Source organism: Microtus oregoni, unplaced genomic scaffold (genome assembly GCF_018167655.1).
Source record: "Microtus oregoni isolate MIOR12 unplaced genomic scaffold, Mior012 000025F_ref0000491, whole genome shotgun sequence".
Lineage (NCBI taxonomy): Eukaryota > Metazoa > Chordata > Mammalia > Rodentia > Cricetidae > Microtus > Microtus oregoni.
This window is the reverse complement of record NW_024543084.1, coordinates 17,149,756-17,174,576: the sequence shown is the minus strand read 5'-3', so window position 1 is coordinate 17,174,576 and position 24,821 is coordinate 17,149,756. Positions and strand designations below refer to the sequence as shown.

Sequence of the window (24,821 nt, the reverse complement as noted above, 5' to 3'; positions counted from 1 at the left end):
GATCCTCTGCAAGAGCAGTGCACACTCTTATCCATCTCCAATCCCAGAAATGTTGAAAGCAAAGGGAGAGCCTTGAAATCCTGGGTTATGGGCACAGAGGACATCAGATACGTGCCTGGAGGTGACCAATTCAAGTGGAAAGCTTTGGCGAGCATTGTATTTCATACAAGTACTGTTTATGTTAAAGCTATGCAGACAGATTTTTTTTAAACTTTAGATCTATTTTTAACCTAGAATTTTCTTGTGTGTGTGCACTTCCAGTGGTTGGAATTTTTTCTGTACTTCACTCCTAGATGGAGCACAGTAAAGTCAAAGAATGCGGGGAACATGGCATTGAGTTTTTGGAACTCACTGTCCTTTCTTTATACAGTGTAAATCAATGTCTGTGTTCTGTACCTAAAATGAATTGTATTTTTAGTTGTGGAAGAAAAACCTCACAGAGACTGTGGAAATAAATGGCTTCGTGAGTGAAGAGCTTGCCTGGGTAAAGCACGAGAGCCTGAGTCTGGAACCTTGAGCACCCATGTGAACAACAGAACCCGACCAAACCTGGTGTGGCAGCATGCAAAATGGCAAGCTCCAGATTCAGTGCAAGTCCTGTCTCAAATCACAGGGTGTAGAGGGACAGAGGACACCCTGATGTCACACTGTGGCCACCACATGCGTGCTCATGGGAAAACATATCCTCCACATATGCATATGCACAGTAAACCTAAACTTGCTGGGTTTGTTATGGCGTTCTCTACGCACACCTGGATCTATACATCTTTATATGTATGCACATGCCCATTCATACATGCAGAAGAGGCAAGCCAAGGCTTCCTAGTTATGGTTGTAGCACCCCCAGATGACTGTAGCTGTTTTTTGAGACAGGGTTTCTCTGTAGCATTTTTTAAATTCACTTTTTATCCCTGGTAGTTTCTTGCTTTATGTGCTTAAAGGTGGTTTTGTTTCATGCATAGAAATTTGGAGTCACCGAATCTTCTCCATCAAGTATGTTTCCATCCATGTCAGTTGTTTCTCTTTGCCATGATCATGTTTTTTCTGTCTCCAGTTCTGCTTTGCATTGCCACTCCTGCCTAGTCCCTCGTGTATGGTGGGTATAGTATTGTCAGTGCTCTTGGGCACTCCTGGAAGGACACACCATCCAGTTTTCTTTCATGTTTCCAGATAATCAGCTGACTCTGTGTCAAGTCAGCTGAGAATTGTGGAGAGGCTCAGCCCACAGAGCCAGCCCCTGCTTTCCACCTTTTACTCAGGTGGGTTGTCTTGGAGCCTACCCCCAGCTCATCATTAGCCCACTGGAGTCCTATTCTTGCTCTACATCTTATTTCCTGTTAATATCTCAGAAGACATCACTGTCTACCATTGGTTTTTTTTTTGTTTTTGTAAAGAGAAATATCTCATTCTTAATGTCTTTCCTTCTACTAATTCATAATTGTATGTATGTGTGCGTGTGTGTGGGAGAAGTTAGACAAATATCTAAATAAGTAAAAACCACAAAAGTTGTTCTCCTGGGCATGGGAGCATAGAGTTAGGTATTAATGACAAAGAGGTATAGCCACCTGTTACTTTCCATTTGGATTATAGGTATAAAACCTTGTTGTTGACTGCTATGCAAATTAGACATGCTACAATCTGCCAGCATCCATTTTGGTTGTTGCTCAAATGTTTAACATATAGTTGAGCATGAAAAATGAGTTAATCAGAATTAGAATTCAAGTCCAACTAGTATGTTCAGTCTCCACAAGTTGCTCTTTCTAACTTCTTGCAGGGGGGACTGTTTAACCCCCAGGGTTTGTGATGCACCCTACTGAAGGCGAAGGCATAAGTCACAAACAATCCCACACTAGTTTGGAATTATGATTAATAGAATGGTTATTTATTTAAAGGGGAAAAAACTTACACCGTCCCAGATAACAGCCCTCTGCGCAATCAGGAAGGGAGTCTAGTCGCTGGAAGCTGAGCAGGAAGTATGAGAGAGAGAGGAGAGGGAAGTGGCTGCTTTTTTAAAGGGAGAGAGACCATGCCCCAGTGGGCTGGTATCTCAGCGGCTATTGGCTGGAGGAGCGGAAGGACCTCCCGCAACACCCTACCATAACTCAATGTGTCCTTTAATCCTAGGAATCTACCTTCTGGATTTGATCTACATTGATTCTGCATACCCTGCCTCTGGCAGCATCATGGAAAATGAACAAAGATCCAACCAGATGAACAACATCCTCCGGATCATTGCTGACTTGCAAGTGTCCTGCAGCTATGGTTAGTATCTCACCACTAGGACTGTGAGAACTTGCCTTGTTGATCTGGATCCAGTGCTTTTGCCACAAGAAAGCTCCAGAAGTCGGGTTATCCCCACAGAGCTCCCTGTGGTACTGTCTTGAGCTTTAGACATGGGCTTGGCCTTTTATGCATCTCCACAGATCCTGCAAATTAGATACCTCTGTCATTTCCTTACACAGGGAGCTGTTTACACATTCAGTGAGAGGCATGGCCCAGGTGTGGCTGGCTCTGGATCATTTATCCTTAAAAAGCCTAGTAGGAAGCTCCCAGATAACTCTTCTTCGAGCAAATTTGGGACCATATTCCTTCCATTTGTGGCCCTTCCATCTGCTCCATCTGTGAGAGCTTGCCTTGTTGATCTGAATCCGGTGCTTTTGCCACAAGAAAGCTCCAGAAGTCGGGTTATCCCATAGGCTCTGCACTAGGGTAGCAGAGACAAGAAAGAAGCTGCCAAGGGTAGTTTGTTGACCAGTCTTACAAAGGGAGGCCAAGCCATGTTATCTAACTGTGGGCCTGAATGGAATGGGACTTTGATTTGGTAAGCAACTGGTCAGGCTCCAAATGCAAAGGGTGAGCATGATGCCTGATGCCAGGAGTACACAGGCTTACTGGAGACTTCCTGTCCCTGAGAAGTTAGAATGCCGAATGGCTTGTCTGCCTGGACACTTGGTGTGGCGCCTAAATGTGAGTCAGGTGCCCCAGTCGTTTGTGAGAAGGAACAGTGATCCAGGCAGGGAGTCAGCAGTGATGGGGAGAATGGAGAGCAGAGCTGGAAACGGGCCTCTGCTGCCAGCGTTCACACAACAGGATAAAGGAGTAAAAGCCTGGGTGCCCCAGAGGGGTGTGAGAAAAGCCAGCCCTACCTGTCGTACACAGGGTGGGAGACAGCTGACCGCCTCTGCTTGGCAGGACCACAGGAAAGCCACAGGCCATGTCATCGCAGGCACGACAGGGTCTGCAGTGTAGGCCAGCTCTCCTCTGGGGCCTGTGTGTCCTAGAGCCTTCAGACACCCCAGCATTGCCTGGTGACGAGCATAGCAGCTGCAGACTCAGACCTCAGAGTACACACCAGGGGGCAAGTCTCAGGCTGCATCCTGAAAAGTCACTTCCTCCTCTTCATTCCTCGTGTGACAATAGGGTCACACATGGTTCCTGGCCCTCAGCAGGTGCCAGAATTTTCCAGAACCCAGAGCAGGTATATTCTTGTCACTGTGCTCTAGATTTGTGCCAGCTGCCACCAGCTTGGAGAGCAGATGTCATTGTCCTCATTCAGATATGATGACACCACCGATGACTTAGAGAAGCAGAAATGACCTTCAGAGCCTCAAGACTCGGAGCCTGAAGGTCATGGCCCCTGCTGCTCTTCAAGACGTTTCCCTCTCCCCAGCCTCCCTTCTTTCGTGTCTGCCCCCTTCTCAGGAGGAATGCAGTGACAGTGCAGGTCTGAGGGGAGTGACAGAGGTGACAGTGTGACTCAGGCCTCAGAGTCTGCAGTAGAACCTGGCCTGGCCACCTCTTGGTGATAGGACTTTTGCATATTGCTGCTGTCTCTCCATCATATGATGGACAAACCCTTTTCCTACACAAGACAGATGTCTGCTGTCCGTCACCTAGTGCAGAGAGCACGCCATCTGGATTGGACTTCTGCACTGGCTAGGGTGGTCTTGCATTCATGGCACACAGGAGACAGTGCAGCACCATCGCTGGAAATGTGCTGGAGGCACAGACATGTGATCCTGCTCTGTTCTGGGGACCAGGGCTCCAGCTTGCCCCAGCCTTAGCTTCTCTCCCTCAGCCAAAAGCTCTAGGTCACCTTCCATAGGGCAGAACCCAAACCTGACCACTCCTCTAGGACCTGCCCCAAGGACAGTGAAGCAGCCTCAATAAGTCAGGTGTGTCTGTGTCGGCATTCTCTGGGCTGGGGGAAAAAGTCAAGCCTCTGAGTTTTGTGCCCACTTCCACAGATCACCTCACTACCCTACCACACGTGCAGAAGTACCTGAAGTCTGTACGCTACATTGAGGAGCTCCAGAAGTTTGTGGAGGATGATAACTACAAGTAAGTCGCTGTCTCCCTAGCCGGGCCCACTTGCCACTGCTGTCTTTAGCACCCAGGTGCCTGGAAGGGTCAGGAGTGACCTGCAGGGCTTCCATGCCCCACCAGAACAGCCCTCAATACCTGCTTTTGCCCCAGCCCCTCAGGCACAATCCAGGGAGATGGTGTGCTCACCTTCCCATGTGGCCTGGGAAACACCTGTGAACTCTAGCCATGCGTGGGGCAAGGTTGACACTTCAACTCTCACAGGGACTCTTGGCACTGGGTAGAAGGTCAGCTGACCATATTCTCAGGACAGTGTTCTCTAAGGACCTGTTTCACAGATGGATGAAACAGCCAGTCTCTGGGTCTCTCAGCTCTGCAGGGCTTTCCATTTGGCTCTAGCCAAGGGCCCCAGCACAATCTCTGTGCCTCTGTGAACAGATGTATTTCTCAGAAAGGCCCAAAGGGCCCTTCAGCTCATCTTCCATTTGCCCTGCTCCAGTTTGCAGTTCTTCCTTCCATAGTGGCCCCTGGGTGTGCGTGCTCAGTATCTGAAGGCAGAAGAGGGCTTTATTCTTCGGTCAACTCTGGCTGCCCATTTGGGCCGAACATACTCTTGACTCAGTGCTTTCTCATATAACCTGACATCAAGGAAAGTCTTAGCCATATTGTGAATGATCATTCGTTACCCAAGTGTCACCCTCACAAAACTTCTTTGACATCTCATCTCACGGACTGCTTCTGTACACTGTTTCTCTGACCCTGCTATCTAGTGCCGTCTAATCCCTTGCAGTTTTATGTCTGAAAGCCTGCTCTTGCATCATCTTGGTCTGTGACAATGATCCAGAGCCGTTGTTGGGACACCCCACCTGTCCAGTGCAGCAGCAGTGGTTCAGAGCTCTGACTGTGACTCGGGTCACAGGGTGGGGCCTGGAGATTGGCCTGCTCTCGCACTCCACTTGAGGCCCTCATTGTCCTTGCTGTTGCTCTCCCATCATTCATCACAGTGAAGAAGGGTGCAAAGGTGTGATCTAGCGCAGAGTAATGGGAGGCTCAGAAGAGGGCCAGAGGTCACCACTAAAAAGGCATCTATTACAAAGGGGTTCATTTTATTTACAAAGCGCTTGCTGTTCCTGAAGAGTGGCCCGGAGTGTGAAACTATTCCCACTTAAGTTCTGGTAGAATGTTTTCCATTCATGTACCAGTCTTGCATTAAAGAGACAGTAGTTTTTCATTAACACTAATATGCTTTAAGGAGAAAAATGGCCTATAAATACTTGTAAACATGAGACAATCCTTGGACAAGCTGCAGATTATGAGTAATTACTCCTTCCATTCTGAGTAGAGCACTGCCCCCGCCCCCAGCCCTCCACTAAGTAACAGTCAGCCCGGGGCTCCTAAAGGCTCTTTGTTGAACCAAACTGGGCAAGCCCATGGAGGAGGGCTGCCTTCCTGCCCAGGCCCCCAACCATGGAGGGCCCCCTTTCCAAGTATATCCTGTTTCTGAACAAGATATGGTGGGCAGGGCCTGTGATTCTGCTGGAGTGCTGAGTCCTGTGGCCAGCTCACACCTGGAGGTGGCTCCTCACCGCCAAGGATGCAAGAACTTAGGACACTGGTGACCTCGTACTTCTAATACCTTGTCATCATCTGCCTTGAGAGAGAGACTCTACCAAGCGGCCCAAGCAGTGTTTTCTTTCTTATCTGTTAGTCTGTTATCAATTTAAGAAAAGTGCCCCAAGTTCTCACCACTTAGAAAACATGGCCACTAGCATGAAGTAAGCAGCACTTTGAACACTTGGCTATGCATGTAAACTTTATTTACATATAGAAAGGGGTGGGTAGGTGAATGGATGCAAGGGCAGAATTTACTCAGAATGGATCATATTATCCTTGCTATTTGATTAAAAATCTTAAATTTCTTTTAATTCAACCAGATAAAAAGGAAACAGAAATAAAAGGTAAGGAACGATCACTCTTTAAGTTAATGTTTATTCACTGTAATACTACAATGTATTATTTCCTGGGTCTGCCAGATGGCTCAGTGGTTCATGGTCTTGATTACTCCTCCAGCAGGGGAGTTCAATTCCTAGCACTCACATCTGGCAGCTCAGAACTACCTGTAACTCCAGCTGCAGAAGATTGAGCACCCTCTCCTGGCCTCCATGGGCACCTGCACACACATACATATTACCACACAGAGACTCATATATAAACATAATTAAAAGTTAGAATAAAAATATATTTCTTAAAAATCTTATATAAGACTCATGAATGACAGGAAATCTATGAAGAGGCCTGAGTCTGGGTGTTTCCTGTGACCAGGTCATTACTGTGACTGTCGGTTGCCTCAGGTTATAAAGAGGACACTGATGGCCCTGTCCCAACCTAGGCTGCACTTGCAGGATTTTGTTAGTTGCGCTATGCATGGACCCCACACTCCAAGTGCATACTACGAAAACCATGCTTGGGAATCATAATTCCTGCTGTTCTGTGTTTTTAATGGAATTTGGTCCTCATCCCCTGGGCCTTTATTTTAAATCAGTCCCTTACTTAGCAGGGTTCATCGGGATCTGGGGCCTCCCTTCTCTTGGAGAGCTGATTAATCTGAGCTTGGTCTCCTGGGTCCCCCTCTGCTTTTCTCCTGGTCTGTAGACCGGACATTGTTGTCTCCTGACGCTGGGTGCTGCTGCTGACAGTCTCAAACTTGCCTGGGTTTTTTTTTTTTCTTCCCCCTTGCTTTGCCTGGTGGATAAAGAAGTCCATGAAATTCAATAGAAATCCTCAGAGGAGCATGCTCCCTGACCTCCAGGTCCCTTGGGTGCCTTCTCAGCTGCAGGCCAGCCCCCAGTGGTTATGCCTGCAACTGCTTCCACATCCGTTCTTGGCTTCCACCTGGGCTCCTGTGTTGGATGTTCTCTGCCTGCCTCCTCCTTGAGCTGCTTCCCAACAGCTGTGATGGGCACCTCAGTCACCAGCAGTCCCCAAGCAATCTGCTCTAAACCTCTAAAGGGAGGTGTGCAGCCAGCCCTGTCTGGTTTCATCTTTGATGTGTTTTGCTGTCCTGAGTCTCCCATCTCATTTAATTCCTTTGTCTCATCACCTTGATGTTCAGGTTTTGTTGAACTGAGCTCATGTTCTTATAAGTTGCTCCTCTGCTCAAGGGTTACCTCCTGGGTTGACCTTGGAGTCACTCTCTCCTTTTCATTTCCCTTCCGTGAGGTGACAAGATCCGTGGTGTTGCTGGACCACTGTCTCACTACCATTTGAGAAACTCTTCCCTGGATGCTCCTCAGAAAGACATCTGACTCTCCTTCCACATATGCAGAGGGGCTGGTTCCTCTTCTACTGCCTAGGAGGTCCAGGATCACCTAAGAAAGCAGGAGCTTCTCTTCATCTCCCAGGGCTAAAGGATAGCTCTCAGGTTGACAGTCTGGTCCTACAGAACCTGCATCCCATCATAGTATACCTGCCTGCACTCACTAGTGTCATGAGTTTGGCTGTAGAAGCTGCACAGCCTCTTTCTCCTCTTTTTTTCAGGCTCTAAAATGTGCTTCCGTTACAGAGTTGTGGGTAAACAAGCAGGGACCAGTCGTTCATTTACCCTGTCATCCTTAACCATCATACTGGACCCAGAAACCCTGGAGAGGCGATAGATGGAAGGGTTGTGACCTGAATCAGATCTCACAGTATTCCTGTATTCTGTGACCCATGTACTCTTTAACAAAGCCTTTATTCCCTCCCCCATCCCATGATAGACCTGGGCTCCTCTGACCTGTGAAAATCTTTGGTTTCAGGCTGTCACTCAGAATCGAACCAGGAAGCAGCTCTCCAAGACTAGTCTCTTCCAAGGAAGATCTTGCAGGTATTGTAGCTACCTCGAATAGTACAAAACCACATACAACCCAGACATGGCTGCCAAAATAGGCCCTGTGTGGAGCTCAAGAACACAGTTGAGTTCATTGCTTGGCAGGCTCAACTGTCCCTGCTTATAGCCCCCTCCACCATCTGCCAGAATCCTGATAATGTAGGACCTCAAGAGATCAGATCCTCAACTTAGAAGCATGCACTAAGTACAGAACCACCTACACCCTTGACCACCAGCCTGCCCCCCAAAGAGTGCACCCAAGATGAGTCAGACTCATTAGATTTATCAACTCTGAGGGAAGCACACACTGTGTCACCAGCAGTGGGATCCTAGGATCTGCTGTCAGAGCCAGGCTCTAGCTTTGTCTCTCCATCTTTCTCCTTCGTAACCTTATCTACGGGATGGAGTGAAGATTCATATTACCCTTGTAGGATTGCCATGATGCCTGGGTGGCCACAGGCCTGTCTCGTGCTCTGCCCACACATGTCAGAGTATGCTTGGTGTTAGCTACTTTGTTGTTACTGTCATGACTGTGGCCTTTCAGTCCAGCCAGCTCTCAGAGATGGAGGCTGAGCAACACTGTTGTCTGGGAGAGGCTAGAGAGGCCTCCAGCAGCACATCATTCTGGTTACAGCTCTGTCACCCTCCTGTCACCACAGCCTGGCTTCTGAGCTGCTGCACTGTAGCCAAATAGCTTTATCAGTCTGGGCTGTGTTTTCCCTGTATGTAAAACAGAGATAATGAAGCCACCATCCCAACAAGGAGGCACTGAGATCAGGTGCCCAGCATAGTCTGCATCTGTCCCTCTGCAGTGAGTGTTTGGGAAGTGGTGGGAAACTACTGCCTTATGTCACTCCATTCCCCTCCTTGGGCTGCTCAAGTCAGCCTCTCCAGACTCCCAGCTGGGATGTGTATTGGTCAGACTAGACCCACAGAAGTCTCAGGAAACCCTGAAGCGCCTCTGTCCCATCTCTACGACACGCTCCTTGCTCCTTATCTGTGCCAGCCTCTGCTGTCTCTGGGTGGTAAGTTAGACTCTTCCTTGCACCTCTGGGCTTCCCTGCTCATGAGCTTTGGAAGATGCTGCTGTGTGGCCCTTGGCACTATGGGGACTGTTAAATTAGTGCTGTATACAGTTTATTTCTCACGGCATCTCCTGGGACCCTGTTTTAAGTGCCCCTCCTGCTGTCTCCTCAAAAACCTACTGTCTTTCCCTGTCAGATGGCCCTTGTCAGTAGTGGTCCAGAGAGCTATGGTGCTGAGCAAGTTTCTCATTTTCAATCTGTCCCTGTTCTAGAACTCTCCCCCAAGCAAACTGCTCTCTGAGATGTTCAGCACTGCCCACGCCACCTGTAAAATGGGTGAAGTACGCATGTCACTCACGGGACTGCTACAAAACATGCAGGATCTGGCCCAGAGCTTTCTCATCACGGGCAACTTTGCCATGATACCACGGTTGTCAGTGTGATTCCATCACTGAAGTAGGCTTTAGCTAACTGCAGGCTTTAGCTAAATGACCCTGCCCAAGACCCCAATCAGGCCTGGTCTCATGGTGGTGGTGGTGACGGGCAGCAAGCTCTGGATGCCCAGCTGACCCACCTTGTCTCTGTGTAGTGTGACATATTGCATTCATGAGTTTGCTTCCTGCCTGGCCCCTCCCAGGACTTTGTAGGTCCTATATCACACCCTTGTGTGGCAGGTAGCCAGCGTGTCCTCACCTGCAGTCGTCTCTGAACGCATTTTCCCTGTGCCTGTCTTCTCCAGCAGAGTAAAAGCCCTCCGAGAGACAGGTCTGGGGTGGAATTCCTAGAGCCTGGCCTGCAGACCTCCAGGTGAATCTGAGCTGCCTTCCATTTAGCCTTAGCCCTAGAGTTCCTTCTTGGGCTCTATGGGTACCTGTCCTTGAGGGCAGCTCCAGCGTGGGCTGGCTGCTGACTCTGCAGAACCTTCCAGAGAAGTGCTGAGACCAGCAGCTCCTGCACTGTGGGGAGAACTAGACTCAGACGAGTGTTTTTCCACCAACCTTCTAAATCCCTGGCTTCAACCCCAAAACAGGATGTCAGGGTTCGTGTTGATCACCAGAGATCCAGTGGCTTTCTAGAAAGCTCATAGCCATTCAGTGGCTCAGGTTTCCCCTCCTTGAAGCTTCAGAGGAAGATAAGGAGTGCTGCTGCAGCTTAGGTCATCGAATCCCAAGGGTTCCTCCAGGGCAAGGTCAGCTCCAAGGAAGCTTTCTGGGCTCTGGCAATTAGACTGAACTGCGTGGCAGGAACTCCACAGGACTCAGGGACAGGAATGTGCCTCGTGCAGATCCAAGAATGGGAGGAACGTGGCCTCCCCCTCCTCCTCAGGAGGGGCCAGGCTCCAGCTCAGAGCTGTGTCCAGCAGTTAGACATCCTCACACTTGGCAAGGAACAGCCTTTAGGTGTGCACCTGCATTTACACAAGGCACTTATGCTGCAGGTCTGTGTGTCACAAGCACTTGCTATGAACCTGTTACCTGACAGGGGGGACCCAGCCTCCTGGAATTCATGTCTTAGTTGGGGAAAAAGGCAAGGACAGGCATGTTTGGAGCCAAAAAGAAGCCAGTGTGAGCAGACCAAGATGGTGTGTGTATGTGAGGGGCTATCTCTCTCTATGACTCTTTTCTAACCAGCTCTTGCCAGGGACTGGGAGACCTTGACCCTGCACAGATCAGATAGCAGCAGCCATGACCTCAGGAGCCTTGACTAACAGCAGTAGCAGCCTCTGAGCTATAAATGTTCCCTTGGCCTCCAGTGGTCCCAGAAGCTGCCAAGGGCTACCCCCACTTTCCTTAGGGGGAATGGCCATGTGGCAGTCTGTCTCCACAAGGAGACTATAAGCAAGGAAGTGGAGAAAATTGACTCAGTTTCTGATCTATGGAGAAAAAAAAAGTTAGGGGTGCCACATTTCCAGTTACCCTCTCCATGTGGTGCTATTTATACAGTGAACTAATGCTTTCCTGGAGGAAAACATCACATGTAATGTCCATAGTGCTGCCACCCCACTCCCACAGGGCAAGTGATGTTTGTGTATGTCTTGAAGCTAGTGAAGACAGTTCCAGACATTTCAAGCTTTCCACACTGGGGAAAAATCCTGGCCCTGGCCTCTGTCTCTGCTCTCTCAACCAAAAGGCTGATCTCCTGCATACCTTTCTGTCTCTGTGCAGACCTACATAAAGCTTGGCTGCAGCGTCTCTGAGTTGTGAGAGCAGGAAGGCTTCAGGCTGACTCACATCTCAGGGCTGTAGAGGGAGTTCCCTGAGGCCATGCCAGAAGTTCTGCTACTAGCACAATGCCTCTTGGGAATGTTAACTCCTGGCCCTCTCGGGCAGGCTCTGATGCCATCTAAAGGAGAGACAGTGTGAGGCTATCACCTGAGCACCAGATTCGGGACCCAAGGACCGATATCTAGTCTCAGCTCCAGTGCCACCTCAGAACTCAGGGTAGAAAATAGCACTTAATGTCTCACCTACATTCTGTGTGTCAACATCAGGGTGCACAGGGTAGGACTGGAACCTCACCTCGTAGAGGGATTGTGACTCACACAGCTGGTACCTGCTGCTAGCTGGAGCTGGGCAGCATTAGTGAAACCCAGCTGGAGCCTCTTCATGTGACCTGAGTTTCCCTGGAGTACAGCAGGCTCAGGGTCATCAGACTCCTGCTTGGCAACTGGCTGTCCTCAGAGCAGAAATGGGGAAGGCAGCTAGAAAACTGTGGAGTAACATCTCCATGAGTCCCCAAAGCTAGGCAGCCTCACCTCAGCCTTCCACTGAGGGTCACAGAGACTGGTTCAGGTCCAAGAAGAAAGATCCTGCCATTCACTGCAGCAGCCAAGGACTGTGTGGAGCACTCCAGACAGATCACATGGGGAACCTCTCTCTCATCGTCCTCACCACCTGGTGCTGACCTGGACTGAGCACCTTCCCCAGCCTGTCCACATGCTCACTGAATGTACCCAGCCCCTGCCTGGCAAGTCCTCTGGGCTACTCTTAGCCCACTCCCATTCTGTAGGCAAAGATACCAAGATACTCACCCAGGGTCACACATCACAGAAGTGGCAGACCCAGATGATGGGTTGGGGGTCAGGACAGGTCTGTCACCTGTATCCAACACACAGAGCAGGAAGGGTACAATAAGGGCTCTCTCCCTCTTATCCTGTGTACTCATTTGTTCAGGGGATTATAGACCTGCATGTCTCTGTCTTTCTTATAGATTTTTTTAAAAAGAGAAATACATATCATTATCCCAGGCTTCAAACTCAATATGCAGCCTAGGATGGCCTGGGACACTTAATCCTTCTCTACCTCCTGAGTGCTGGGACTGCAGGTATGTGTCACCACACCGTTTCTTAACAGCTGCGTTGAGTTTGTCGGAATCAGAGCCCTAGTCGTTATCTTGTGTTCAGTCCCCTTGCCTCATCCAGTAGGGCTGCTTTGGCCTGGCTACCTGTGGCAAGAGAGCTGCAGTGTGGCCTTCTCCCTCACCGATTCCCTCAACTTGCTAACCACAGCCCCATTTGTATCAGTGCCACTGCTGTCTCCAAGGGGCACAGCACCTTCCAAAGGGCAGTTCTAAACCTGTCGTTTCCCCAGGACACTTCCATGGGTGTTCTTAAGAGTCCATGTGTTGTCAGCCTTGGCAGATAAACATATACTCCTGTGTAGTATGGAGCGGTAGGGCTGCGTCCCGCCACCTGGCCGCCTGCATGGCTAGCTTTACCCGAAATAATTACATGGAAACTGTATTTTTTTAAACATTGCCTGGCCCATTAGTTCCAGCCTCTTATTGGCTAATTCTCACATCTCGATTAACCCATTTCTAATAATTGGTGTAGCACCACGAGGTGGTAGCTCACCAGGAAGGATTCTAGCCTACATCCGTCTGGGGTCGGAGAATCATGGCGACTGCCTGACTTAGCTTCTTTCTCCCAGCATTCTGTTCTGTTTACTCCGCCTACCTAATTTTCTGTCCTATTAAAGGCCAAGGCAGTTTCTTTATTAACCAATGATAGTAACACATAAACAAATGACCCTCCTCCATCACTCCTCGATGTTGAAGTCCCCTCAGAGCCATCTTCCCACCAGCAACTTCCTGCTGAGATCTGCTTGTGCCCTCATACCATATATGGTCTTCTTGCTAAAGCCATCTCATCTACAGGAGGCCAGGGTAACCCTCATCCTCTGCATGTGAGAGTGCAGCTCACTATCCTGTGGCCACCACTGCCCTCTGCTTGTGGTCTGCTTCATACCCTCAGGGTTGAGTAAGATGCTAGCTCTCAGTCCCCTCGACCCCCTGTGAAAGACATCTTTCAGCTCTTTTGAAATGCTTGAGTAAGAGAGAGGCAGCAGGCTTCTCTCTCTAATGCCCTTCCTCTGCAAACTTTTCCTATGCTCAGGGTGGGTGGGATCCTCAGAGAGCTCGAGGGCTAGAAGTAGGTAGCAAAGATTCAAGCCCAATCTGCCCAGCTCCACAGCTCTGCAGTGACCCAAGCACTTTGAGTGCCAGCAGCTTCCAAACATCCTTGGTTCCTACTCTGGCCTGTGAGTCTTCATCCTCTGGCTGCAAGAGAGGACAGTGCCACTTCAGCCCAGAGATGACGAACACTGTTTCTCAGAAGGAAGTGAGCTGGACCTTCTGCGCAGAGACAGATCTTGGCTCTCAGTGAGACCCATGAGAACTGTGTGTGTGAAAAGCAGAATGTGTGTGAACATAGAAATGAGTGGCTCCCAGGCCCAGCCAGAGACCTGGCTATAGAAAAGTTTCCACGCAAAGCCTGCAGAGGGGCCAGTGGCCCAAGAGCTGCAGGGCTCTGGCAGACACAGAAGTACCTTGTAAACAGGTAGGAAGCAGAGGACTCTGAACCTTTGGTTGGGTGACAGCCTATCCTGGCCACTGGAGGCTCAGAGTTGCACTGGCCAGAGCTCCCGATGGCACAGTTGCCGTGCCTCAGAGGAGATGGCATAAGCCCGTCCAGCTGGGGCTAGAGGCAGGACTGGAACCCAAGTCTTGTGACTTCAACTTGCTACTTTCCTCTCTGCCACAGCTGCCTCCCATTATTTTCCAAATGTGTAAGACTTGGAAAGCCCAACTGGAATGGGACAGTATTGGCCCAGAACAGGGCCTGGCCAGAAATCCACGAGAAGAGGTTCCTTTATCCACACTGTGCTCTGCTTGTAGCACTAACCACTTTGCCCCTCTACCCAGTGGCCTCCAGACATTGGCCCCATATTGGACTTCTTCATGTCCCCCTAGATTTGTGCCCCAAGTGCACACTACTCCATGTTGTAATAGGAGCGGCAGGGCTGCATCCCCATTACCCCGGCTGCCTGGCTAGCTTATGCCCCGAAATAACAACACACAAACTGTATTCTTTTAAACACTGCTTGGCCCATTAACTCTAGCCTTTACAGGCTAATTCTCACATCCTGATCAACCCATCTCTAATAATCTGAGTAGCATCAGTCTTACCGGGAAGATTCTAGCCTACGTCCATGCTGGGTCAGAGTTCATTGCATCTGCCTCAGAGAGCAGAGCTATCGCGTCTGCCCAGGAGAGGGGAGCATGGCGTCTCTGAGCTCACTTCCTCTTCCTCCCAGCATTCTTTTGTTTACTCCTCCCACCTATGTTTTAACCTATCAGGGCCAAGCAGTTTCTGTATTGCTTAACCAATGAAATCAACAGATTGATATATGACATTCCCACATCACTTCCCCTTTTTCTGTTTAAACAAAAAAAAAAGGAAGGCTTTAACTTTAACATAGCAAAATTACATAAAACAAAACAGTTATCAAGTAAAAGTTACAATATTTACATCTATTTTATCTTTTTCATAACTAAGGAAAACTATAACTATCTATATATTCTTTAACTCCATCAAAGACTCCAGAAGGATATAATATTACCCAAGCAAACAAGAAATCCAAAACTCTAGAAATGACAGAGACATCTCACTGCCTGGACAGTCACCCAAAGTTTCTCTGTACCATTGGGGCATCCATCTTCGACCTACAGGCCCATAGTTTCCAGCAGACATTTCCATGAAGCAGTCACTATCTGCTTGTCCTGAAGAATGTCTTGCAGACTCTTTCATGAATCAGGAACCCCGAAAGATCATCTCACCTTTAGGCAAGTTCAGTAGTCCTCTCTCTGCGGGTTCTCTGTGTCCAGTTTATGCAATAGTCCAGGCAAGAGCAGTTTCTTGCCCAAATGGCTATAAAATTCCATAAGGATCCTCTTCTATGCCCATCTTCTTCCTGAAGTAGATTGGTGCTGCCAGGAGCAGAGTGTCTCATTGTCATGAAAAGTCCTAAGTTATTAAAACATTTAATAGCATATTACGTAGTCTTTGAAAGATATGAAGAATGCCGATCTAACTGAAATATATATATATCTAGAAAATCTAACTAACATGACTACAAACTCGACTATTATTAATGATTATCCATTAACAACCTATATACATTACACAATCACAATACCTTAATCAAGATCAGAAACACATATACATATAACAAAATTGACCTTAAATTTAAATCACTAAAGCAAAATCCATATCAATGCAAATTATTCATATCTATATCACATTCCCCTTTAAATGTAAAAGAATATTTATAAACAATATTTGGGAATATGGGCGCAGTTTTTTCTCTCCAAACTGCTTCCTGCTGAATGGGGACGCTGTTATTTAGGTATTTCAGGGTATAACCTGTCTGCTAGGTTCATCTCAGGCGGCAGTTGAATGAAGTAATTTTTTGAGGGTGTTCACAGCAACCTTTCAGGAGGACGTGGTCTATCATACCACATTGGGATGGAAGCAATCCACAACTCCATACAGAGGGTTGCTCTCAGTTCCCTCCACATCTCTGCCTGGCCATCCCTGGGACACTTCTTATGCATATCTCTGCCTCAAAACCTGCAGCTTCCAGGCTTAACCACATCTAGTTACTCTCCAGCAAGAGGTAAGACTCGAGTCTGAGCACATCACCAGACCTCCTCTTGTGAGCTCAAGGCTCTGCTGGGGCCCTGCTGCCTTTCCCTCTGGGCTTTGTACATGCTGTTCCTTCTGCCTTGGTCAGGGCTTGTGCCAGGCTCTTGTACCAGGCAGGGTGTCAAAGCTTCCAGAAGTCTTCTCTGACCCCTCCCTTATGTTCCCCAAAGTTCTGTGCTACTGTGATGCTTAAATGGGGCCAAGTGGACAAAGTGTATATCATTAGTTCTGGTGGTGAGCAGGTGCCAGGTTGGTGTTAGAGATCATAGTATCCACTTTTTGGTGGACTTGGTGCTCTCGCCATTCTGATCATGACTATCCTCCTATCAGCCTGTGTTCCCACCGGGTGCAGCCTCCTGGTGGCCCCTTCCCTTCTTGAGGGTTGACTGCTACTTCCAATCAAGCAGAAGATCATGATTTTTCTGATCTATGATGTAGCTCCAGTGCTTGGGCAGGGGCAGCTCCAATGTCTGGGCTTCCTAAACATTTGTGGCTGAAAGACACTGTTTAGCTCTCGACAGGGAGACAACAAAGGACAGGCTCCTCATCCCTTGTTTACAGATGTAGATCCAGGACTCAGGGCACTCAGCTTGTAAGCACAGACACAGATGAGAGCCCGGACCTTCCTGCCTGCAGGATCAGTGTCCCTTTCTGTCACCATACATCATTTGGGATTCTGGCCACTCCAAGACTATTATTAAAAAGCCAGGTGTTTTGCTTTGTTTTTCCTCTTTCAATCAATGATCTGTTGGGCAGTATGTTGGTTTCTTGTAATGACAACCAGATTTTTTTTAACATATCTGGTTGCCTACAGAACCTGTCAATTCTCATATGATCCAATAAAACTGCTAAAGAAACAGCCACTTAAAGAGTTTTAAAGATTATTCATGGAAAACTTATGCTGAGGAAAAATAGAGCAATCCTTTGAGATAGTCAAACCACATGGTCAGGTTTTCCAGCTGTCCCTGCCATATCAGGCTGGGCAGTGGGGCCTGAGCTCTGCCGTGGAGTCCAGAGCTCCAACTCATCACCACTCCTGCCCTGCCTGAGGACTTGACCAACAAGCTTGCCAGCCACCCAGCTCATAAGGCACATGTCCTGGCACTGCCACATGGGGCCACCCCAGATTTGGAGGGAGCAGAAGCATGAGGCCTTTTGGTAGCAGAGGGTGTCACTTACTGGCAGAAAGGCCCCTCATCTGGGTCCCAGCCGAATGGAAATTCTTCTGTTTCCGCGTCAGATCTAGGCTGTTGATCAACAATGCTGGGAGAATGTTGGGGAGGAGGAGAAGACCTATTGCCCAGAGAGCAGCAGCAGCCCTGACACAGGCCAAGAGGCCAAGGCTCTTCCTCTGGGGCCCCCGCCCACCCTCCCCAGCCAGTCCAGGGGCATCTGAGGCCAGGCATGCCTCCCAGGGCTCCACAGCGGGAAGGAAAGGGTCGAATCCAGGCCTAGCCTTGGAGAGAGAATCTGGAGTTGAGTGGAAACTGCCAAAGGAATTCTGAAAGGCTTGCGAGAGCATGAGCATGAACAGAGCTAGAAGGCAAGAGCAACATGGAGCCAAGTGAGTGACAAATGCTGGCAGTGGCCGACTTTGGCCCTGTGACCATGTTACACCTCTAGGGTTCCCCCACCTCCCTGTATCCAGTATGCTGGAGGCATGAGCGTTTGTACAGTGCTGCTCACAACTGGTACATAGGGGATGCTGGGTCTGTCTCCCTTTCCATTTTCAAGAACATCCGCCCAGCACCTGGACTCTGAATCCCCAGCATTCCTCCCACAACCCCTCAAACCCGCTGCACACCGGGTACTGCCTCGGGATCTATATGCTTGCCTTCTTTTCTGTCTAATGTAGCAACTAAGATTACATACCTCAAGACTTGCTACTCGACCCAGGGCACGGTGCCAGGTGTGCAAATGACCAAATTGATCACCTGGGCCTCCTGCAGAGGGTCCTTGAGATTTAAGCAGTGAGGTTGTCATCTGCCACCCTCCTATGGTTGCTGATTAAACAAGGGGCTCCGCCCTCTGTAATCTTCTCTTGGGGCAAAAGCAAAACAAAGCAGTGCACTGCAGGAGCTGTGTCCTCAGGGGTAGACCAGAGGGTCCTCCCCAGGGCACTGCAGGGCCACCCAAGCTTCCCTGGGACCACTCATCCGGCCAGATGAGTTATGTCCTGTGTTGGACATGCAGACGAACCTCAGAGCAGCCAATGAGAGTGTGCAAGTCCTGACCAGGGACATGCGTGTAGACACAGGTGTAGATGCAGTTCCAGCCAGCCTGCCTCAAGGCCTTCCATACCCCTTCTATACCCTCTGGACTTGTGAAGTCCAGGTAGGACCTTCGCTTTAAGGACAGGCCTCTGGTTCTACTCTTATGGATGGGCCATCAGCTGGCTGCCCAGCTACTAGACCTGGGCATCCCAGGCCTTCTCTCTGGGAGTTAGTGATACGGGACGAAAGGTTAAGCATCCAATAAGTAGGAAGCTGCTGTTGGCTTCGTGTGATCTTTGTCCTACCCAAGACAGCTGGGAAAGGTCCCCACCCTGAACCACAATTCCCCTGAGCCTCTACCCTACTCTCGCCCCCACAACCCCTGCCATCATTCTCCCTCTGCTCTTTTCATAGGCCCCTCTGCTGGCTCCAGCTCAGCCAGGTTCCGCCGGAGGCCCACCTGTCCTGATACGTCTGTGGCTGGCAGCCTTCCCACGCCACCAGTCCCCAGACACAGGAAGAGCCACAGCCTGGGCAACAAGTGGGTGACTGAGCAACCCTCTCTGGGCTGAAGGAGTGTTGGGTCCTTCCCCACCCCATCTGGGAACTCTTGCTTTCCTGGCAGACACTCTCTTGAGGCTGGTGTGAGCTTGGGAATGCAGATGAGCGGCTGGCAGCAGAGTCTGTGTGCCTCCATCAGAGATCCAGGCTCTGTAGCTAGTGAAGAAATGTGCCCAAACTCGGTCAATAGCTCATTTAGGGGGAACTGAGTCCAGCAGACACCAGTGCCTGTGCTCAGGGCAACAGGGTGTCTCAGAGTACCTGCTGACTCACTGGCCCTGTGGGGCCCACTCCCTGGGCATTGGTCACAGTTTCCAAATGGTGCACCCTTCCTCCATCACCTCTGCCTCTTCCCTTCCTTCCTCCCCTCCCTCCCTTCAGCCTGCATCCTAGCACTAAAGCACAAATGTCATGCTTCTTGGCTGGCCTTAGTGGACCTCAGAGGCAGGAGCAGGAGGCCAAAGTTGCTTTGGGTCCCTGGTACCTCCTCTTTTCTAGACATTGCCACACACCTGTAGACACCATCTCACCGAACCATGCAAATCTCTGAGCAGCTGCTGCCATGCACATTGTGGCTCCAGTAAGGTCACAAAGCGCTGATACTCTCAGGATGCCCTGGCGCCTGCCCTTCACTTTGGCCTCATCTCACAAGCCTCACCATCATCCTGGGAGACAGGCAGGGCAAACAGCTTTAGTCTCTATTGACAGATGAAGAAGTTGAGGCTCAGGAAAAAGATGTGACTTGCCCAAGGTCACACCATGCGAAGGGGCAGAGCCTGGGCCACCAGTGGTCTCTGGGCAGAGGTGTCTCCACCAGCTAGTCCCTGGCTCCGGCCCCCAGGGCCAGTGTGCCACTCTGCTCCCAGGATAAGGAGCTTTGCCTTCTCTCTCCCTCTCCGTTTTCCAGTATGATGTGTCAGTTGAGTGTAGTTGAAAGTAAGAGTGCAACATTCCCATCGGAGAAGGCCAGGCACCTGCTGGACGACAGCGTCCTAGAGTCCCGCAGCCCCCGCAGGGGCCTCACCCTCACCTCCTCCACCGCCATCACCAACGGACTCTCCCTAGGTAAGCGTCTCTGGCCTGTACACACAGGCAGGGGCAGCAGGCCCAGTATGTGCTCCGTGTCTGTCTCTGTGTCACTGTGCTGTGCCCAGTGGCCCCTCACCCCTAAAGAATGGCTCCCTACAGGAGTCTCCTGCTGCAGGAAAGAATTCTGGGTTGACCTTCTCCTTCTGATGGTCCCCGAATGGACAGTCAGGTTAAAGAAGAAAGCTGGACTTGAGTCCACCACAACCCCCTGAGGCCAGATGCTCCCTTGGCAGCATTTACATCAAGGGAGCCTAAAGCCCTGCTCAGAGCAGTAGGTGGGTGGGCCACTGCTTCCTACTATGTGCTTGTCTTTACCCAGAGGAGCCAGAAGGGAGGATGAGGATGTGAACATCAGAGATGGCATTGCAGTACTGGACAGTGGCAGGAAGGAGCTTGTGTCCATGGAGTTACAAAAACAGGGCTGCTGATGCCAGCAGAGAGATGTCAACATTAGGACTGGGGCTAGCATGGAGATACATTCAGAGAACTGTTCCATTACAGAGCTCAAGTCACCTAGGACAAATGACAAATGTGATTGCTGTCACCAGCCCAGTGCACCATTGATGGCCTTTGCCTTTCAGTGAGCCTGTATGTTTGTCTGCTTCCAATACCAGTGAGTTCCCCCAGGTCTGGTAGTGGGATGACATTTGTCCAGCTGCAGTTGATCTGATAAAGACAGTGAGGCAAAGGGCCAGGGACTTGGAGGAACACCAGGTTGGCGTGTCATGCCACATGTCCCTGTGATGTTAGGCTAGTCTTGGGAGTCATGAATAACTTCTGTCAAGGACAACTGCCTCCTAGAAGTTTGTGACAAGTCCCAAATCCGCCTTCTGCCTTCAGAGGAGGTCACCCTGTTTAGACACAGTGCAGGAAGTGTAGACAGTGCATCTTAGGCTCCCAGGCTGGGGAAAGGGAATCAAACCTCTTCCCCAAGCCTTCGCTGTGCTGCTCCTGGGCACTGATAACCTCCAGCATGCTAGGTCCTGCCCACGGACATCGTCTCAGAGTTTATGATGGGACATGGGTTCTTATGAGGGCCCATGAGTGCACACCTGTGCCCTGAGTTGCTGCTCGACATCCAGGAAACTCTGAGCTGTGCCTGAGTTCTGGGCTGTTGACCCACGAGTGAGTCAGGGGCTGTGCTGTCACACATCTGGGTGGGGGGGGGTCATAAGTTTGATTGGCTCTGGCTCAAGTCAGGGAGCTCAAGACATTGGTGTGTGTCCTGATGGAGGTAGTGCTGGGCTGCTCCCCACCCGTACAGCAGGGAATGAGGGGCCCTGCTCTAGCCAGGGCTCCTCCCTTGCCTTTCTGACTGCTCAGTCTTAGAGCTCTTTCTGGCAGAGCCCTGAACTTTAGAGCCTGCAAAGTCCAGAACAATACAAAGGTCATAGATGCACAACCCTGGAGGGAAGCAGGGTGCTCATTTAACTCCAGGGCACAGGCTTAGAGAGCCAGTGTGGGCCTGGAAGAAACTAGGAAGGCAGAGGATCACAACAGGCCTTGGCAGTGTCTCTGTGGTCCAGGGGCTGCAGTGGCTCCTTGGGGTCTCTTCTGTGCAGGCAGATACATCTAGACCAGCCCTGACCCTGGGCCAGAAGAGCTCACTCAGCCTGTGCCCTCAGCAGGTGAGGCCCTTAGGCAGCAGGTAGGCAGTAGGGCAGACACACCCGAGGATCCTTGCTGTAGGAGATCCTGGTACCACAAACCAGAGGATAGGCAGTGGGAAGGGAGCAGAAGACACTCCTGAGCATGGTGGGGCTCAAAGTTCTTCAAACCCTCCCAGAGAAAAAGGCAGCCACAACCACAGAAACTCAAGTCCTTCTGTGACCCACAGGGTCAGAATGCCATGAGCTTGAGGACTGGGGCCTAGTGACCAGGAGCCCAGGAGAACAGGCCCCTCTCCTCGAGGCTGCCATGCTCACTGATCTGTGTTCCTTTTCCAGGCAGTAGTGAGAGCTCAGAGTTTAGTGAAGAGATGCCTGCAGGGCTGGAAAGGTGAGTGTGGCCTCAGCAAGGCCTCCCTCCTTTGGGAGACTCAGGGCCCAGGGAGCTGGAGTCAGGGGTCTCTGCCCCATTCACGTTTTTCATATGCACAATTACACTGTCACACCTGTTTGTGCACACACTGAACAAAACTCTCACAGGCACACAGGTAGACACACTGATAATTCACTCCTATACTTCTTCATATGTGGGCGTATACCCAGGTTTAGAAAGTACCCCTCCTGCTCCCTCCCTTCTTTTTGTCAGCTGGCACCCAGAGCACTTGGTCCAAGCCAGCTCCAGGGGACCTGGGAGCCCCTAGGCCTGCAGTATGAGTTATGGACCTGGAAGCCCAAGACCTGCTTGAAGTCTTGAGATGGGCATGCGGCTCCATCTGGTGATATTTGAGAGTATTGCACCAGTGCAGCCTCAGGCCTTGGACATTTTTGAACCCTCCTTCTATGTATCATTGTGATTCCTGTCAGTCCATCTACCCCAGGTATCTATCCTCCCATCAGGAATTCACCCACATGTATGTACTCCATGTCCTAATACTTCTTGGGCTACCATCAGGGATCCAAGAAGACATGTCACTTCAGGTGGTGAAAGGCATCTTAGTGACTTGAGGTCTGAGGACACATAGGGAAATCCAGTGATGAAGACCATCCCTAAGATACAGGTTTCCATTGTCCTTCAGGATAGATCTCCACTCATGCCTAGGAGCCACTCTTGCAAGTACATGTGTACACGAAGTTACATAGTCTTATGTGTGCATGTGCAGTTACACAGTCTTTGTACAGACGTGGCCATGGTTACAGTCTTATATGTATATATGCACAGACTCTCTCACACACACATTCACACATTTATTTGTATACCCACATAGTTATACTCACACATGTATATGTACTTACACTCAATGCACATACTCAGTTACACAATTACACTTCTGTGTACACACACTAAACACAAATCTCACACATGCACACAGGTGGACACATTCACAATTCACTCATATACTCATGGGTGTATGCATTCACATGCATGAAGGATACATTACACCACACAAAGCACACATACACACACATGCACCTCTGCATGTACACACTCCTCTGAAGCTAAAGCTTCAGTTCCTATCGTTGAAAAGTGTCCAGAAGAAATCATCCTATCTGGACACTTTCCACAGGACAGAGAGGCTCATTGGTGGCCCAGGCTGAGCATTCCATGTGCTAGGCTCTGTCTGGACACTACCCATGTATGGGTGTCCCGCAGCCTTGGTGCTCTTCCATAGCCCTAAGGGTCAGACTCCAGAACTCCTGGTCCTAGTGGGGATTCCTGGGGACATACTGAAAAAGAAGGCCATAAGCAACCAGCTCCTCCCCTGGCTACCATCCAGTGGCATTCTTAGGCATGGCGCTAAGGTCTGTAGTAGCACACCTGGCCCTGTGTGTACCTCTGTTGTTTGTCCTTTCGCTCATTCATTCTTTCCTTCACTCATCAGTCACTCAGTCCCTGCTTAGCACTGCTGCCTACATGATAGCCACATGGACCCTTGGGCCCTGTGAGTGCTGTGATTGGAGCGGGGCCAGGAGAAAGAGGGCGGCAGGGAACATTCTTTTCCTAGTGGAAATGGTGTTATATGCAGTCCTGACCACTGCAGTCTAGGTCACTGTTTACCTGAATGTCCGTAGCAGATGCTCTCAAGTGGACTCTCCTCTGAGCACTGGCCTCCTTCTGGCTCCTCTGTGCATATGCCCAGCCCAGCTTCCAATAGCCTTTGAACAGCCATTCCTTCAGCAGCCCTTGAACTCCTCATTACAGAAGGGATCTTGACTGAGGAGAGCAGGGTAGGCCACTTGCTTTAGAAGATGCCAGTGGGGCTATGATGTCCCCTCTCATCAGGACCCAATCCTAGGCAGTCCTGAAGAACTGGAAGCTAACTGATTCCAGCCTCAGCCAGTGTCCCAGCTATATGTCTGCTTCCACCCTGTATCAGCCCTTGTGCCTGTTTTTAAGAATCTGCTCCCCAATGACGTGCCAGCGGTCTGGGCTTTTCTGTAGACTGGGCACAGCAGAGCATCATTCTCTCTTCACAGTACAGTCACCATCTGGTCACTTCGTGGATCTCCATCATCTTAACCTTCAGGAAGCCAAATGCTCAGCACCACTGGGTCCTCTGTGCACTCCCAAGGTCTTTTCCAGACCATATGTTCCTGCTCTTAATAGGGAGATGGATTCTAGGTGTCCCCGTGACTGGTCCCAGAGGCCAGCATCTGCCAGAAAGAGCCTCCCTTCCAGGTCCTCAGAGATACTGTAAGATGTATTGAACCTGCAAGAACAAAGGTGTGGAAGGAGGCTGGGCTCACTCAAAGGAATAAAAGTTCAAGGATGAGGAGGGCATGCTAGTATGGGGCAGCCGTGCTCTGCCCACAGCCCTCGAGTTCAGGGGATATAATCAGACTGACTAGCCCCTTATCACATAGAACCCCCCAAGCACTGGTTGTGGATTTTCTGAATTCTGCCCAGGCCGGGGAGGGAAATGGAGCCAGATACCAACAAAGTAAAAGGCAGAGAGACTGCTGAGCAGCATGAGCGCGCGCGCATGCGCGCACACAGACACACACACACACACACACACACACACACACACACGGCTCTGGTGGCCTGAGGGCACATATGAGTCACCTTTAATGTCCCAGTGAGCAGTGGGGCAGTAGAGTTTTCATTGCCAGCAGTGGGGTCATTTAGCCCCATCTTGTGAGTTTACACACATG

The 24,821-nt window shown here is 50.1% G+C and overlaps 1 protein-coding gene across 7 annotated transcripts in view; it reads left to right on the top strand.

Moving 5' to 3' along the window:
• Ralgps1 (Ral GEF with PH domain and SH3 binding motif 1) overlaps nt 1–24,821 on the top strand; it is a 237,828-nt gene that overhangs the window by 193,889 nt on the left and 19,118 nt on the right. For 5 of the 7 annotated variants that reach the window (XM_041674128.1, XM_041674127.1, XM_041674124.1 and 2 more), the window contains 6 exons: nt 2,125–2,262; nt 4,248–4,341; nt 8,118–8,185; nt 18,826–18,952; nt 19,880–20,037; nt 22,008–22,059. In XM_041674128.1, the coding sequence (XP_041530062.1) occupies nt 2,125–2,262; nt 4,248–4,341; nt 8,118–8,185; nt 18,826–18,952; nt 19,880–20,037; nt 22,008–22,059 (637 nt within the window). The remainder of the gene's footprint in view (nt 1–2,124; nt 2,263–4,247; nt 4,342–8,117; nt 8,186–18,825; nt 18,953–19,879; nt 20,038–22,007; nt 22,060–24,821) is intronic. The other 2 variants (XR_005976336.1, XM_041674129.1) reach the window with 2 other exon arrangements.